At 36.6% G+C, this 15125-nt stretch overlaps 4 protein-coding genes across 4 annotated transcripts; 2 read left to right on the forward strand and 2 right to left on the reverse strand. All coding sequences in view use genetic code 12, as the record gives it.

Moving 5' to 3' along the window:
* Positions 1-839: 839 nt before the first annotated feature.
* Positions 840-3029, forward strand: RIM4 (Rim4p; the record flags this gene model as incomplete). Its single annotated transcript, XM_064994915.1, has 1 exon — positions 840-3029. The coding sequence occupies one exon, from the start codon at positions 840-842 to the stop codon at positions 3027-3029; it is 2190 nt and encodes a 729-aa protein (XP_064850987.1).
* Positions 3030-3495: 466 nt separating this feature from the next.
* Positions 3496-9168, reverse strand: DASC09_013130 (DNA-binding protein; the record flags this gene model as incomplete). Its single annotated transcript, XM_064994916.1, has 1 exon — positions 3496-9168. One exon carries the CDS (start codon positions 9166-9168, stop codon positions 3496-3498), a length of 5673 nt encoding a protein of 1890 aa, XP_064850988.1.
* Positions 9169-9608: 440 nt separating this feature from the next.
* DASC09_013140 (DEAD/DEAH box helicase) lies at positions 9609-13718 on the reverse strand (the record flags this gene model as incomplete). The annotated part of the gene is made up of 1 exon (XM_064994917.1): positions 9609-13718. One exon carries the CDS (start codon positions 13716-13718, stop codon positions 9609-9611), a length of 4110 nt encoding a protein of 1369 aa, XP_064850989.1.
* A 316-nt stretch (positions 13719-14034) lies between these two features.
* Positions 14035-15033, forward strand: DASC09_013150 (C2H2-type zinc finger protein; the record flags this gene model as incomplete). The annotated part of the gene is made up of 1 exon (XM_064994918.1): positions 14035-15033. The coding sequence occupies one exon, from the start codon at positions 14035-14037 to the stop codon at positions 15031-15033; it is 999 nt and encodes a 332-aa protein (XP_064850990.1).
* Positions 15034-15125: the final 92 nt, after the last annotated feature.

The following is a 15125-nucleotide window of genomic DNA, read 5'->3' on the forward strand; positions in this document are numbered from 1 at the left end:
TAGTATTTCTTTAAGCCCACTGGGCTGTAGTTGTTGTTATTGTTGTTGTTGTTGTAAGACTACAAACATGTAAGAACACTAGTGTGGGATCCAAATTATACATTAGATTATGGTAAAATCTGACGGATTCTATCAAATTTGCGTCTTTCGCTATTAGAACGCTTTTTTGTTGTTGTGTCTTTTCATCTGTTTACCTCCGCAATTCATTGGCAAGGCAGATAATTAAGATTCACTTGTGCATTATATTGACATCCATCTTGCGTTAATACATGCAACAACATGTGTCTAAACGCCTCCGGACACATCATTAAAATTTACTTTCTGTCTTCCCATCTCACATCATCTTTAGCAGATGGGATGACACAAACACAAATTCTGTGAGTCGCTAGCAAACCGCACCAAAAAGATTCCTTTCCCTTGGGCTCAAGTATAAAAGCAACTGATTCCCCCGCTGGGCTTTTTCTGATTTCTTGTTTTTTCTTTCTCTTGATTTTTGTTTTCAATATTCCCCTTACTTTTCCCTTTTCTCATTTTACATCTAACTATCATCTCACATCACATTCACGAGAGCGCACAGTGTTCCATCGGTAACAAGCTTTTGATTCTTATTTCACTTCTCCTACATTTTTCTTTCTTTGTATCTATTTCTTCAAGAACAAAGAACAAGGATAGAATCTAGAACCGCTCTTATTGATAACTTACCAGCACTTGTTATATCCTGAAGCTTTTCTTTTTTCTTTTGCATTATAAGACCGGTACCCTCAAAGGGTTAGAATAAGTCACATTTGTTTGTTATCCGTTTTTTGAACCTATTCTGGCTGGTTCTGTTCTCAGCGCTAATGCAAAACAACAGTTTACATTCTCATTATAATACTGTTTCAAGTTTGGATGATTCCCAAATTCAATCAAAATTAACAGAAATCTCTAAAACCTTGATTTATAACAAGTTTCAACTGTTGCCTAACGTTAACTCATCCTCTGGATCATTTTGCATTTACGACTCTGATAGTGAAGAAGAAATCATGCAAGACTTACAAGCTGCTGAATACCTTTTAATGAAACCATCTTCTCTGAGAACTTCATTTGCTGATAACGAGATGAGGAAAGATCGTATGTCTAAAAAAATTCCATTCCAAAACTCTGTTAAGCGTTCTGGTATTGAATATGGCGAAAATGAAAATAAGGATGAGGATACAGACGCTGCCGAGGCAGAAGAAAAAGAAGAAGAGCAAGAGCAAGACGAAGGAGAAACAAGCTCTTTTAAAGCTGATATCAATTCCAAAAATTATTTAGAAACCAATAGCAACTACTCTAAATTTTTTGATGACGATGAGAAGAAAGAAAAAGATGCTACCTACGAAGTAACCATCAGTGGTGTTAGGTTTAGAGCTAGACCATCGTCCTGTATCTTTGTGGCTAGTTTATCCAATGCTAGGTCTGAAAATGACTTATTTGAATCAGTTTCTACTTTTTTTCAAAAATGGGGTGATATTTCTGTTAAAGTTTTGAAAGACGAGAAGCAAAGACCATATAGTTTTGTTCAATTTACAAATGACAAAGATGCTAAACATGCTTTGGAGCAAGCCCAGGGAGCATTACTTGACGATAGACCTATTCGTTGTGAGCCAGCAAGAGTTAATAGAACTATTCATATTTCTAATAAATCCGGCCTTGAAATAAGTTATGATTCTGTCGTGAGAATGTGTGAAGAGTTTGGAGAACTTGAATTGGTAATCGCTAGTAATGATAACTTAGATGACTTAAATTTGAGATCCAGAAGCGACAAAAAAGCTCCAGCATGGTTTATACAATTTGTATTCAGGGAAGAAGCTATATGTGCTTTTTTGCACTTTTTAGAAAGTAGCAGCGTTGATACTGAATGGGCTGAAAACATTCAACTTCCGCAAAATGAAGGCCCAATCTCCATTGATAAGGCCGCTGTTTTCGTTGGACAATTGAGCTCCCTGGTCACAGAGCAAAAATTTGTTGAACGGTTTGAGCAACACGGGAAAATTAAGTCTTATACTTTTATTGATAGATCAAGCTCCCCATTTGGCTTTGTTAAGTATGAAAAAGAGGTTTCTGCTGCCAGAGCTGTTGAAAGGGAAAACCATGCTGTCTTCATGAACAAAACCATGCATGTTCAATATAAAGAGCTTCACCCGAAGGAAAATAGAACTGTCAATAAGATTTCCAAACAGCCAAGACTTGTTGTCGCTCACCCACCAGTCGGCACTAATTCCAAAGTGGCCTTTAATAGAAGAAGATTCGTCGCTAATGGAAGGATGTTTGGTGTTAATTCAAGAAATCAATTGAGCCATCATCATCATCATTATCATCCTCATCAATTGGAAAATTTTCATTATCCTTATAGACAAGAATATTTGAATTACAAGCCATACAAGCCATTAAATATTCATGATGGGCCAAAACCTTCTTCTCCTACGTCTAGAATGTCTCGCCAAAGAAAAAGAAGTTCCCCAACTAGTTCTGCAGGAAAGTCCACATTCTCTCATAATTATGCTAGCAAAAGCATCTATTCTGGTACTTCATTCACTGGTGACTCGGTGACAGAAGAAGATACTGGATCTTACTTAGGGAACCAGAAGCAAGATGGATTTATGCCTAGAGTCCTTCCAATGACAAACTCAACCCCTTTTTATTCTTATAATAGCTACAAGTCTCTTCCACCTCCTCCACCACAGCAACACCATATTCCACCAATGTCTCAGGGCCAACCACCGAAAAGTTCCTACTTCAATTACGCACCATATAACTACTACGGTTATGGTGACGGCAGCATACCATATCTTCCACCACCACCACCACCCGCAGATGCGAACCAATTTTTCTTATATTATCCACAAGGGAGCCAAGCACCACCACCCTCTAATTCCGGTAAATTCTCATATCCTCCAATGATGGCAAATGTTGTTACTGGTCCAGCTTTGGTTGGACAAACCAGTCCGGTTGCTCCAAACAACGGCTTCCAAAATAAGCACGAGTCAGCTTCACCAATTGATTATTAATTTTCCTATACTATGGGAATAGAGTAATCTCACTTTTGTTTCACACTATTTGAGAGTGGCTTAATTTTATATTAATTTTTGTTCCAGCTTTTTTCCTCTTTTTTTTTTTTTTTTTTTTTTTCTCTTCTTTTCCTGATGAGGCACAATACCCATTTATTCCTTTTCCCGATTTCTTTTTTTTCGAATTTTGAATTTTGGATTGGTTGGATTTGTTCCATTTATGATGTTCTTTACCAAGCTTCGCAACCAGCATATTAATGAATTTATTTATCTTTAAAAAATTTTGTACTTACAGCGCCCTAAATATCAAATACATGTAAGAATTCCTTTAAGAGGGAACAGACAAGATGAAACAACGCAACACAGAAAAACAAACGAAAAATATTCTAACAAGTTTATAGTACATTGAATTAAACAGAGAAAAAAAACATCAAAGAAAAACATAAAATAAAACAATTTTTCAAATTCAGTTCTTTCGCATTCTCATCATAAATTGTAATAGTGAGGATTCAAGTCTGAATTTCTCTTCAATTGACATAGACTTAAGTTCCTCATCAGTAACTGATCCAACCATGCTATTGAACCCTGCGAATATCGAATCAGCAGTCCTGGCCTTTTTGGTAACACGATTTTCTCCCAGAGGTAAATCATCATTAGAACTATCTTCATTATTCGAATAATGTCTCTTCAAATTTCTTGTTGGTGGCGTGACTGATACTACCTGTTTTGACACTGCTAATGACAGAGGACGTGCAGATTTTGGAGGAGAGGGAGATTGGTGCTCCAGAGCATCAATGTATTCTTCATCATCGCTATCAAGCAAGACTTCTGGATTCTTGAATGAAAATCCACGGGCAAAAGTGGTAGCAACATATCCATCATGCAGTGTAATCGTTTGCTCAACATCTTCAACCTTGATTTTCACAGGAGTTGAAGATGGAAGACAAGGATCAATAGAGGAGGAACTTGATGACAGCGTGGAGACGGTGGATTCTGCAGTGTTTTTGAGGCCACTCTTCTTGTGTAATAATGCATTTTTTTGAGAATCTTCTTGATTTTTAGTACCATCATTGCTGCTCGCAATTCTTTTCCCTTGACTTTCAAACATTTTACCATTTGGTGCTACAACAGAATTAGTGGGCTCTGACACTGACACATATTTCTCATTCATACCTGGTTGTCCCAAAGCATTCAGATCTGAGTATTTGTCACAAGGAGCCAACATAGACAAACTAGGTAGCTTATCATTATCTGTTAGATTAGACAGCGACATCCCTTCAGTGGAAGCTTCGACTTGCAGGCCATTAGCAGTAGCTGTGTTTTGTGACATCTCAGCCATATTAATAATATCTTGGGATTCAGAATGCAAAATTCTTGCTTTTTCAATGTCTAAATTTCCACTAGACGGTTTGCAAATGTCAGTACGGTTATAATATATATCTTCGGCTTGATTATTACCAGATGAAGGAGGAATCAATATACCTTCAGAGGAGATATCTTCTTGCTTGATATTTATTTTGAGATCGAACGTATTTTGTAACTTTTCTTCCAGCACAAAAATCACACCATTCTCATCAATTTCCACAATATCTTCGTCAGATGATACACCAATTTCCAAAGTCTTTTGCAAAGAAATATCAATTGATTTATCGCTGGAAACATGAAGAGGTTTGTCAAAATCAATGGTAGACGGAGGAACTTTGATATTATTGCCAACGTCTTGGGAGGAAGACTGTAATACTGGCTCCGATATAGCAGAGTTGCCATCAATTCCTAAATCTGTTGGCATTGCAGAGATTGAAAAGCTTTCTTCTGGCTCATTAAGTTCTATTCTTTTTTGCTCAGTAGAATTGGATCCATCTGTATGCGAACAAACAGTATTAGAAATTTCAACCACTGGGGACGCTTCAGAAAAAGCATGAGTATCATTAGCAAGCTTCTTGTTAGAAAGATCAATAAGGTTAATATCATGATTAATTCCATATTCGTCTTTATGTTCTAAAACAACTTCATTATTACTACTCTCCGCTTTCTGAGAATCAGCTTCTGATTTCAAGGGATTTTCATTGGCTTCTATTGTACTTAGGTTGGCACCTCGAATAATGATATTTGAGTCCCCCCTACCCTTTTGTATTTTCTCCATTTCAACGTAAAAATCAAATACATTTTTATCCTTCAACATTTCTTTATTATCGTCAACGAACTTATTGGTAAACCCCAAGTACCTCAGATCTCTGATCCCATATATGAGCAACCTATTAAGAAACCTATTATCTCCAATCCGTAACAAAAACTGCAATAGCCCTTGGTAAATTTCTCCTGCTTCACTACCAATGTCTGACCGGGCAAGAAAAACGCAAAAAGTCTCGTGCAATGCTTCTGGGAACAATTCGTAACTTATTAATGCCTTAAATGCCAGTAATTTCTCAATGTGTATACTAGTGCAATTAATCTTGGAGAGTAGTTCAAGGATTATGAGCGAGTCAATAGTATTGGATCCAAATTTCCGAAATTGCAAAATGCATTTCAAAAATGCCTCAAATTCCTCCATCTCAGAAAAATTAAGAGCGATGAATAGACCCTTAACGTTATCTTCAGTAAGTTTTGGTGATTTGATAAGCTGATCAACCAATTTTTTAACCATAGTTTCCACGTCTAAACCTTTCAAATTATGACTTCCAACAATAGTCCCCACAGTGACACAATCCACATTATTGAAATTAGAAAACATCCTTGACTCAAGATTAGTGACAATGAATTGTTGTATCTGTGCCAGATGACTGCGCGCTAACTCACTAAATAATTTCAACTGCTTGGAGGTTGGCAAAGTATTGAAAATGGAGCGCAAATGCGCAGAGCCTGCGTTCTCAAGGCTAGTGAGCACTGTGGTGATGAACTTCAATTGATTCAAATCATTAGCATGAACGATCTCTAGATACTCCAGAACAATTGGGATTGCATATTCTAATAATAGTTGTCCATCACCTTGAAGCCCATCAACGAATCTTTCAATGTACCCAGTAAGCTGCAATAAAGTTTTATAACCTTTAACTGATAACTCTTTATCTTTTTTAATTGCTGGTTTGATGAAGTTCATGAATTTTATGAGAAAATCATACTTTACCAGATTTGGAATTGGACCATTATCACAAAATAGAGAATCAAATATTGACTTTAAATGATCGAAATTATTGAAAAGCCATTTATTTGAAATTGATTTAATGTCTGCCATTTTCACAGATTCATTGGATAAAATTTTTATTGGAGTACTGACCCCGCAAAATCCCTTTGGCTTCACAGAAAAAAGTCCGCTATAAAATTCAGTGATAATGTTTAAGTTTTTGGAGCCTTCACTAGTTAAAATTTTCAAGTAGAAATTTTTCCAAATGTTATCCATTACCAGCTCCCATAAATCACGACAAATAGTTGAGTGAAACTTTACAACATTTAATGCATCACCGTGAGTGTTGCTAGAAAGATTCCGACTTGGACTATGTCCTCCGATTGAGTTAGAATCCAATGAAAGATGGTTGAAGACTGAGTAGCGGATCCGTAGACTCAAAGCGTGAAGCGCTTCAATAACTTCAACATTTTCGAGTTGGAAATTTTCACAAGCAATCCTTGTGAGTGGGTGCACTAGAAGGTTTATGTGATCCTGAGATTCTTGCAAAAATCTCAAGCGAGCCTTATCTTCAATCAATGCTCCGTTTTTATTAGCGTCTAGCTCATCCAATCGAATCTTCATGTTTTCGCGGATGAACTCACTAGAGACATAAATAATACATTTGTATGATTTAAGCGCGCAAATAATGACATCGGGATCTTTACTGGACACACAGAAGTCATGAATCTTTATCCAGTCAGATAAATAGTCCCATTTTGCGATGTTAAAACGCGGAACATGGGCTGCACCAACACCCACGCTCCCGTGATTGATTAATAATGTGATACAAACCCAAATATCCGTGGCTTGTTTGTACTGTTTTGATTTCATAATTTGCAATAAGCTTAGTAGAGTCTGATCGATCAATAATCTTCCAGAGGAGTTCCTATCATTTTTGGTCAATGATATTGATTCATTTTCATCGATAGACTCCATTAAGAATCTACTGCCTTGTTCTTTGACAATCCTGTTGTTTAGATAGCGCAAAAATTTCATTTTGAGGGAATTATTATCCAAGTAGGTTTTCACCATTTCCAAAAGAACGGTTACAGAAACACTCAAAATCTTCAGAGAAAATGCTTTAGCCCTGGAAGCACTGATGATATTCAACATGATGTTACCAACCCAGTGTGTGAAATGCTTCTCCATCATATTCGGGAATTCCAGAATGAGATTCCTGATAGCAATTGTTCTTTCAATGGTGATGGAAACAGAACTATAGTTCTGGATATTAATAACAGCATTCAACAATCTTTCAGAAAGTTCAACAGAAATGAAATATTTTTTTTCCGTGAATGTCTTTTTAGATTTGTCTTGCGGAAGAACTTTTTGCAAGTCCTGCAAAAAAAATGGCAAAAGGGAACTAGTAGATTTGGTTTCAACTGTCACTTGAGAATAAATCTTCTTTTGTTGTGCTAAACTCAATGATTGAAACTTACTCAATTTCTGGTCCTTTATTAGAGAAAGATAGGCAGAGCCAACTGATTTAGGAATTTTTTCACTGTTTCCCAATAGGTTGTCACAAATATGATTCATTATGAATCTCATATCTTCCTCAAGTAATATCGAAACTAACTCTAATCTGGAAGTGAAAAACGTGAGGATTTTGATAGATTGAATTATAATCCGGTTTTCAAACGGATCAGACGCTTTGGTTGGGCTGAGCTGGGGATTCTTCATGTCATTTAGCTTCTTATCAATGTTCTCTTCGCAAATCAACATATCTCTTTTGATAAAATTAATCAATTTTTCACAAATTTGTTGCAATTTAGGCAACAAAAATGTAAAAGAATTCTTTTGAATAACCAAGTTGATAGAGGCATAAATCTCAAACTTTCTACTGCAATGCAGATCTTCCAAATTTTTCAAACATCCATCAATTAAGGCCAATGATTCTTCACTACCGGATTCTACCTGAGCAATTGTTCCTGGTTGCCAAAAATCAATAGCATAATTACCCGAAGGAATATTTTTGTGCTTGTAATCATCTTCATTGAATATGTTATTCTTTATCGGCAGAAGCTTATCTTTCTCGCCTTCCTTCACTTTCAAAATTGATTTCAACGGGGAATTTTTTTTACTTGGAGAAACAGAACATGATTCTAAAGCCTCAGAAAACACAACCTTTTTCTTTCCACTTGGAGAGATGAATATATTTTCCGTGGAAGGTGGCAATTCTGATTTTAAAGGAGAAGATAATTCAGGAATTTTGAGCTGTTTTCGAACACTCACTTGCTCTGGAATTTCAATCATCATCGGGGTGTCAACTTGTTCTTTAGGTAGCTCAAAGTTTAGTTCATTGTCAAGTTTCTCCTTTGCAACTTTTAATTGTACTTCTTGCTCCCCTGAGACAACTTTCTGTTTATTCTTTGCGTTAGACTTTGGAGTATTTGCAGTTGAAGCAGCCTTGTTATTAGTTGTTTTTGGAGTATTTATTTTCATTCCTTTTCTAGGTGTTGATTTAGGAGTGTTTGATCTAGAATTGCGTGTCGACGAGCTTCTACTATTGGATTTCTTGATTTCATCGATAGTACTCTTCAATGGCGACAGTTTGTTCTTTGCATTCGAGGAATCTGTGGAACTCACTTTTGGAGAGGAAACTGCGCTACTTGACACATCGGTAGCATTTTTTTTCTGATTATTTGCCAATCTGACTGATGACCTTCTCTTACCATTCAATGGGCTGTTATTCTTCAACAATGGACTGTTATTCTTCAATAATGAAGCGTCCACTATACTCGGAGGACAAGGGCTAGCTCTAGGTGTCCGAACAGGCGTGGAATTGGAACCGCCTCTAGGACTAACACTACCCAGTTTCAGAATTCGGCCATTAATAGTGCTGTTTCTCTTTTTGTTTGCTGACTTTCTGTTACTATTGGTGTTTGGGGTAGTTTTCTTCACCTTGTTTGGTGTAGTAGTCAATTTTGCTACAGATTCCTGTTCTTTCTCCTTCGCTTTGGCCTTGTGGTTTCTCATCAGGGAAAAAAAAATAGGGGAAGCCAACAAAGTTCTCAGTGTGGGTTGTGTGTTGATAAATAACCGACTGTTTGATTCCTCAGTTTGCGATTTGTTTTCCACAATCCTTTAGTTCACAGATCATCGCCCATTTTTTTCTATTGGCTGAAAAAGGCATGCGTCAAAAACAGGAAAAAAAAAAAAAAAAACGCGTGGAAGGACGCGAAAAATTTACATTTGTGGTGTATGATAAAATTGCAAAATGCAACAATTGAATTCAAGCTCATAGTAGAAGGAAAAAAAAAATCTAAGTAACAATAAAATAATACATATACAGAACAGTATCCATAATTGGATAGTAAAGAAAAAAAAACATAATAACATAAATGAGTTGGCGAAAATTAAAATAAATCATTGGTTGACAACCAACTACCTTGAACATTCAATACAGATCAGTAATGCTAGGATGTCTCATTCCTATTAGCGATACCAAACAAATACCTCAACTCTCTTCTACCTAATCTTGAAATTCTGGTCATTGCATTCTGGTTTAATGCACTTTCAACCATTTCTCTTTTTTTCTCTTGAAGAACCACGATTCTATCCTCTACAGTATCTGTGGTTAGCAAACGGTAAACATTCACAGGTTTCATTTGTCCAATTCTATGAGCTCTGTCCATTGCTTGTTCTTCAATATATGGATTCCAGAAAGGGTCAACAATAATAACATGATTGGCACAGGTCAATGTTAAACCAAAGTTCCCAGCTTTCAACGAAATTAGAAGCACCTTTTTCAATGGGTTTTTGAAAAATTGTTTAATACAATCATCTCGTTGATCTAAATTCATGCTACCGTCATATCTTAGATACTTGATATCTTTATCTAGTAAAATCTTTCCTAGAAAATCAAAGAATAAGGTAAATTGACTGAAAATAATAATTTTGTCATCTGGGGAGTCCTCATTTACTTTATTAATAATCTCGAGGCATTTATCAATTTTTGGAGACGAGAAAAATTGATTATCTTGGGCTGCAATTAGCTCTTTAACAGCTCGCTGTTGATCAGTAGGCTTTGCGGAGGAAAAGTGCGGGTAAATTTGCTTGATAATAGTTGTTGATGGATCTTCATCTTTATTCTTATTGGAATTTGCAAGAAAATCTAAATCAGAATCATATTCAGAATCCGAATAATCTTCATCACCATCATTGCCATTTGTAATCTTTCTTTTTTCATCAGAGGTGAGACCGAAATACCGCAAGACATCCCCAGATTCTTTCGCCTCGATGCATACAAGATGAAAAACAGAATAATGAACAATATCATTTTTAGATACCAGCTTCTGGCAAACTGAACAATTGGCTTTGTTATTTTCGTCAGCTGCATTAGTTTCAAAGAAAGCTTCAATACATTCGGAACATAAAGGATGGCCGCAAGGGAATAATACAGAAGTAGTTTCACGTACCAAAGCATCATAACAAAGTTGACATGAAGACTCGCCTTCACCATTTTCTATAGTTTTTTCCACGTCCTGCACTGATTGTTGACTGAATCCCTTACATTTCTGAACCATATTCTTGATGATTTCAATATTCTCTTTAGGCTTATTGTCTGCAAATATTGCTGGCAATCTAACTTCCTTGTTCTTATATTGGCTGACACGATCACCGACTCTAACCAAGAAGCTGTGGTTACAAGCCTGCCTCAAACGCAACAATAGAGTGAGAATACTACTGTAATTGCCAACAGCTTCTCCTGCCAAAAGCTTCTTCGCTTCTTTGGCAGTCTTCTTAGCAAGCGCTTGATAAAACTCGTCTTCATCTCCATCCATAACAATAACATCCTTTTTAATCACTTTCGGAGTTAAGTTTAAAATTGGCTTGCCATCTATTTTGAAGTTTTTGGTTCGACGAAGTAAAATCGCTTTTAGAAGTCCCTGTAATCTTGTAAAAGCCATACTGGTATCTTTCTTATCATAGTTGTGGTTTTTATTTTTTAAAGGAAGAACAATTTCTTTACGAAACAATTCCTCATCATTATAAGGCTTAATTTTCAAAAACCGAATGATTGGATATAATTCTTCGACATTATTTTGCATTGGAGTACCAGTCAAACATAGCCTATAGTCTGATCTAAGCAAATGACATGCTTTGGAAGATAGAGTCTTCTTATTTTTGATAATATGAGATTCATCTAAAATAATTCTGTGAAAATACGATTCTCTGGAAAAGAAAGGAGACTTATGCTTTCCCCCGCCGGTTCCGAAGTCTGGAATTCCTGTTTGGGTTGTTTTTTGGCCCGCTGAATCCATTACTTCCTTATAATGTTTCTTAAATTCAGACGCTAGAGTACCGTATGTAGTTAGAACAATATCATATTTAGCCAAAGCTTTAAAATCTTTCACCTTATCCTGAGAATGATAAAGGTATGTTGACAATCTATACTCTGGTTTAATTTTATCTTCGAACTCTTGCATCCATTGGCGCATTAAAGCAAGAGGACCAACAATCAAAGTAGTTTTTCTTGTAGGGTCCGATGCTTTGTTAGCGAGGACGATGGCCATTGCTTGGACAGTCTTACCGAGACCCATATCATCTGCAAGAATGCCACCTTTGTTCGTTGAATTTTCCATCTTAGACAACCATTCAAGACCAAGACGTTGGTGTTTCAATAAAGTTATACAGAATTCCTCCGGGGTTTGTGGCAATCTTTGATCGTCAACATTATCCAACTCTGGTTCGATAGTTTCAATAAGGTTCGATATATGTTCTGATTCAGTGCTACCGACAGATAGCCCGGGTAAATATTCCTTCGTATCACTTTTATCGGCTGCATCATTATAAAGAGAATCATTACGTTTCCCTTTATGGGACCCAAAATGGCTTGCGAGAAGCTCTTTCTGGTGGAGTTTAGCTTCCTTCATCTCAGCGTTTCTTTGGGCAATTTTATCACGGAGTACTTGAGGATTGGAACGGATAAAACTATCATTACTTCTAAGCTTGTGCAAATTATCCACAGTGTTTTGAACCTCACTTTTTGCCAAATTTATTCTGGATTCCAATTGTCTGAGCTTCACCCTGTGATGTGCGAGTTTCAATTCATACATCATTCTCTGCGACTCACTCAGGCTCCTCAACCTAGCCACAACGAGTTCATTTATTTGTTTCAAGGATCTTTGCTTATCCACTTTGAGCTTTTGGAGCATACCTTCTTTTTCGCTATTCAACTCTGTTGCCTTCTGAACCTTGGCAGATAGTTCTGACAAAACATTATTCATAGTGATGTTAAACACAAGGTCTTGATTTGAGTTCGGATTTTGGTTAAGCTTAGCATTTTGGTTGAGATTTGAATGCTGGTTGAGATTTGGATGCTTAATAAAGGGAGGCAGTGGGAGAGGATTTATGAAAACTCCAGGATTTAATGGAGCTGGTTGATGATTCACGAATACTGGGTTAGGGAGCATTCCTGGTATAGGAACAGGTTTGTTATAAAATGGTAGTGGTGGATTTGATGTTCCCTTTTTAGTATCAGCAATAATTCGTTCTCCTGTAAAAATAACTTCATCATCATCGTCATCGTCATCGTCATCTATTAAAGTAATGTCTGCAGCATCATGCTTTGCTTTGTTCTTGTTCAATCCAAAGATTACATAATCTTCATTGTCACTATCTTCAGTTAGATCAATAACTTCAGAGACTTTAGTTTTCTTTGGTGGTGAACTTCTTCCTTGAATCACCTTCCTCTTCATAATCTCTGATGTCGAAGATTGTGGTGAAGCGAATATTGGTTTGATCTCCGCGGACTTATTTGATAGCTCTGGCATAATAGGAGCTCTATCAAAATATGAGCTCTCTTTTTTGTCTAGCTTCATTTTTTCTGTATCTTTTGCAATCGAACCATTAAAAGAAAATTCTGATGGACGCTGATTTATATCCCCTGTAGAATACAAATTATGATGTTTCATTAATGGGTTTGCGTGAGAAGTACCTTCCAATGAAGGTTCACTTTTGTTTGATTGTAACATATTAACTCCTGTTGTTGAGCCACTATGAGGATGCTCACTTTTGTTTTCGGTAATGTTACTGTCCACCACAACACTTTCATTACCACTAATATTAATATTATCAACCGGGGTCGAATCTGTCGCTGAGGAAACCTGAGTGTCGATATCCGTAGTTATGGAAGACGCACTTTCAGTTTGCTTAGATATCTTCGGTAGTATTATATTCGAGGCTATTATATTCGGTGGTATTATATTCGGTGGTATTATATTTGATGGTATATCTGCAGAAGTTAAGGCATCAGTTATTGGTGTTGAACTTTTTGATTGCAATATTTTCTGCTTCCCACTAGCAGTGGTTCCTTTCCCGAAAATGTCATCTAAATCAAAGCTATCCAAAGAGCCATCTAGATCGCTTAAAGAATCAGGTTCCTCATTATCACTAACATCAGTGGTAGACTCCTCCTTATTATTTATCACGGCTGAACTTTCAGTGGAGGCAATTTCCGGTGCATCTTCCTTAGATATTAAAGTGGCATGAGAAAGATCATAGTTAACACTGGGCTTTTCCATATCCCACAAGCTTTTTTGGTGTTAATTTTTCAGATAGGAGAGTAAGCAAGCAGTAAAACTAACAAACACACTATTTGGGTTGCAATAAGGAGGTCCTTGTGCTAAGGATTTAATTACGAGATGAGTCGAAGTGGTTCCTCGTGCTCGTTATTTTGTTTACACAAAAAAGTTTGAGTTTGAAAGGCCGGGTGATACAGGTCGAAAAAATAAGAAAAACAAGAAAAAATTGATGGATTCACTTAAACAGCATGTATCAGAAGACATCATCGTTGGTGTTCCAAGCCCACACCATTTTAAATATTAGCGATCAAGGCATATGCCGAAATACTACTGTGATTATTGCAAGTCTTACCTCACCCATGACTCCACTAGTGTACGGAAGTCACATTTAATTGGAAAAAACCATATCAAGTATGTCTGCGACTACTATGAGAGGGAGGCAATAAATTTGGGGATATGGAATTTTGAAGATGACGTAAAGATCATCACCATGGACGATGTTTATGGTATTGGTGCGCCAGGAGCTTTTGTGCCGAGCTCTTACAATGGTGAAAATAATGAGCCAGAGGAAACAGAATATCATGGGAGACACCAGCAAAAGAAAAATGAGGTGAAGCCAAATTATAATGATGAAAAGACCCAAGAGAGTTTGCCGAAAGATATCTATACCTTGGGCGATTCTTTCAGTTTAAGCATACCTCTTTCGCTTCCTTCTATGCCTAACCCTCCCCCTAGTGTTTTCAGATACTCGAATAACTATACAGACAAAACTTTGATGCCACTAAAGTCAACATCTGGTTACATGACCCCAGACCATGTTGCCAAAATGGGTCAGATTAACAATAAGGGCAGCCAAGGCAATGATGGTGACTTTTCTGCTGCGACTAGCTCCACGTCAGGTCAAAATAAATTCACTCCAAAACAGTATGGACATGGATACAATAACTACAACAAATATGGAGGGGTTCAGAAGTTCAATGCCAATCATAATAATAAATTCAGGAATAATTACGGGGTAGGGGGAAGGAGTTTTACACAAAATAGCTTCAATAAAGGTGGATACAATAACAACAATAATTTCAATAAGAATAACAATAATTTCAATAATAATAACAATAACTTCAATAATAATTTCAATGCTGATCACACGAATAATATCAACTCACATAACAATGATGCTCTGAGTAATAATAATTTCAATGGCGGTGGATTCAATCAAGGAGGATACCAGAGAAAAAATTTCAACAAGCGAGATTTTAGTAACAATAGACAGAACTATGCTGGTCGTGGGGGTCATAATAACTATCGAAGATAAATCCTGGATTCGTTAATCCAGATTTTACATTCATACTTGAATCAGGTTGAATGTATTGTTTTAAAATTGTATTATATATTTTTCAATGTACC

This window comes from Saccharomycopsis crataegensis (assembly GCF_037102585.1).
Source record: "Saccharomycopsis crataegensis DNA, jcf7180000000073, whole genome shotgun sequence".
Lineage (NCBI taxonomy): Eukaryota > Fungi > Ascomycota > Saccharomycetes > Ascoideales > Saccharomycopsidaceae > Saccharomycopsis > Saccharomycopsis crataegensis.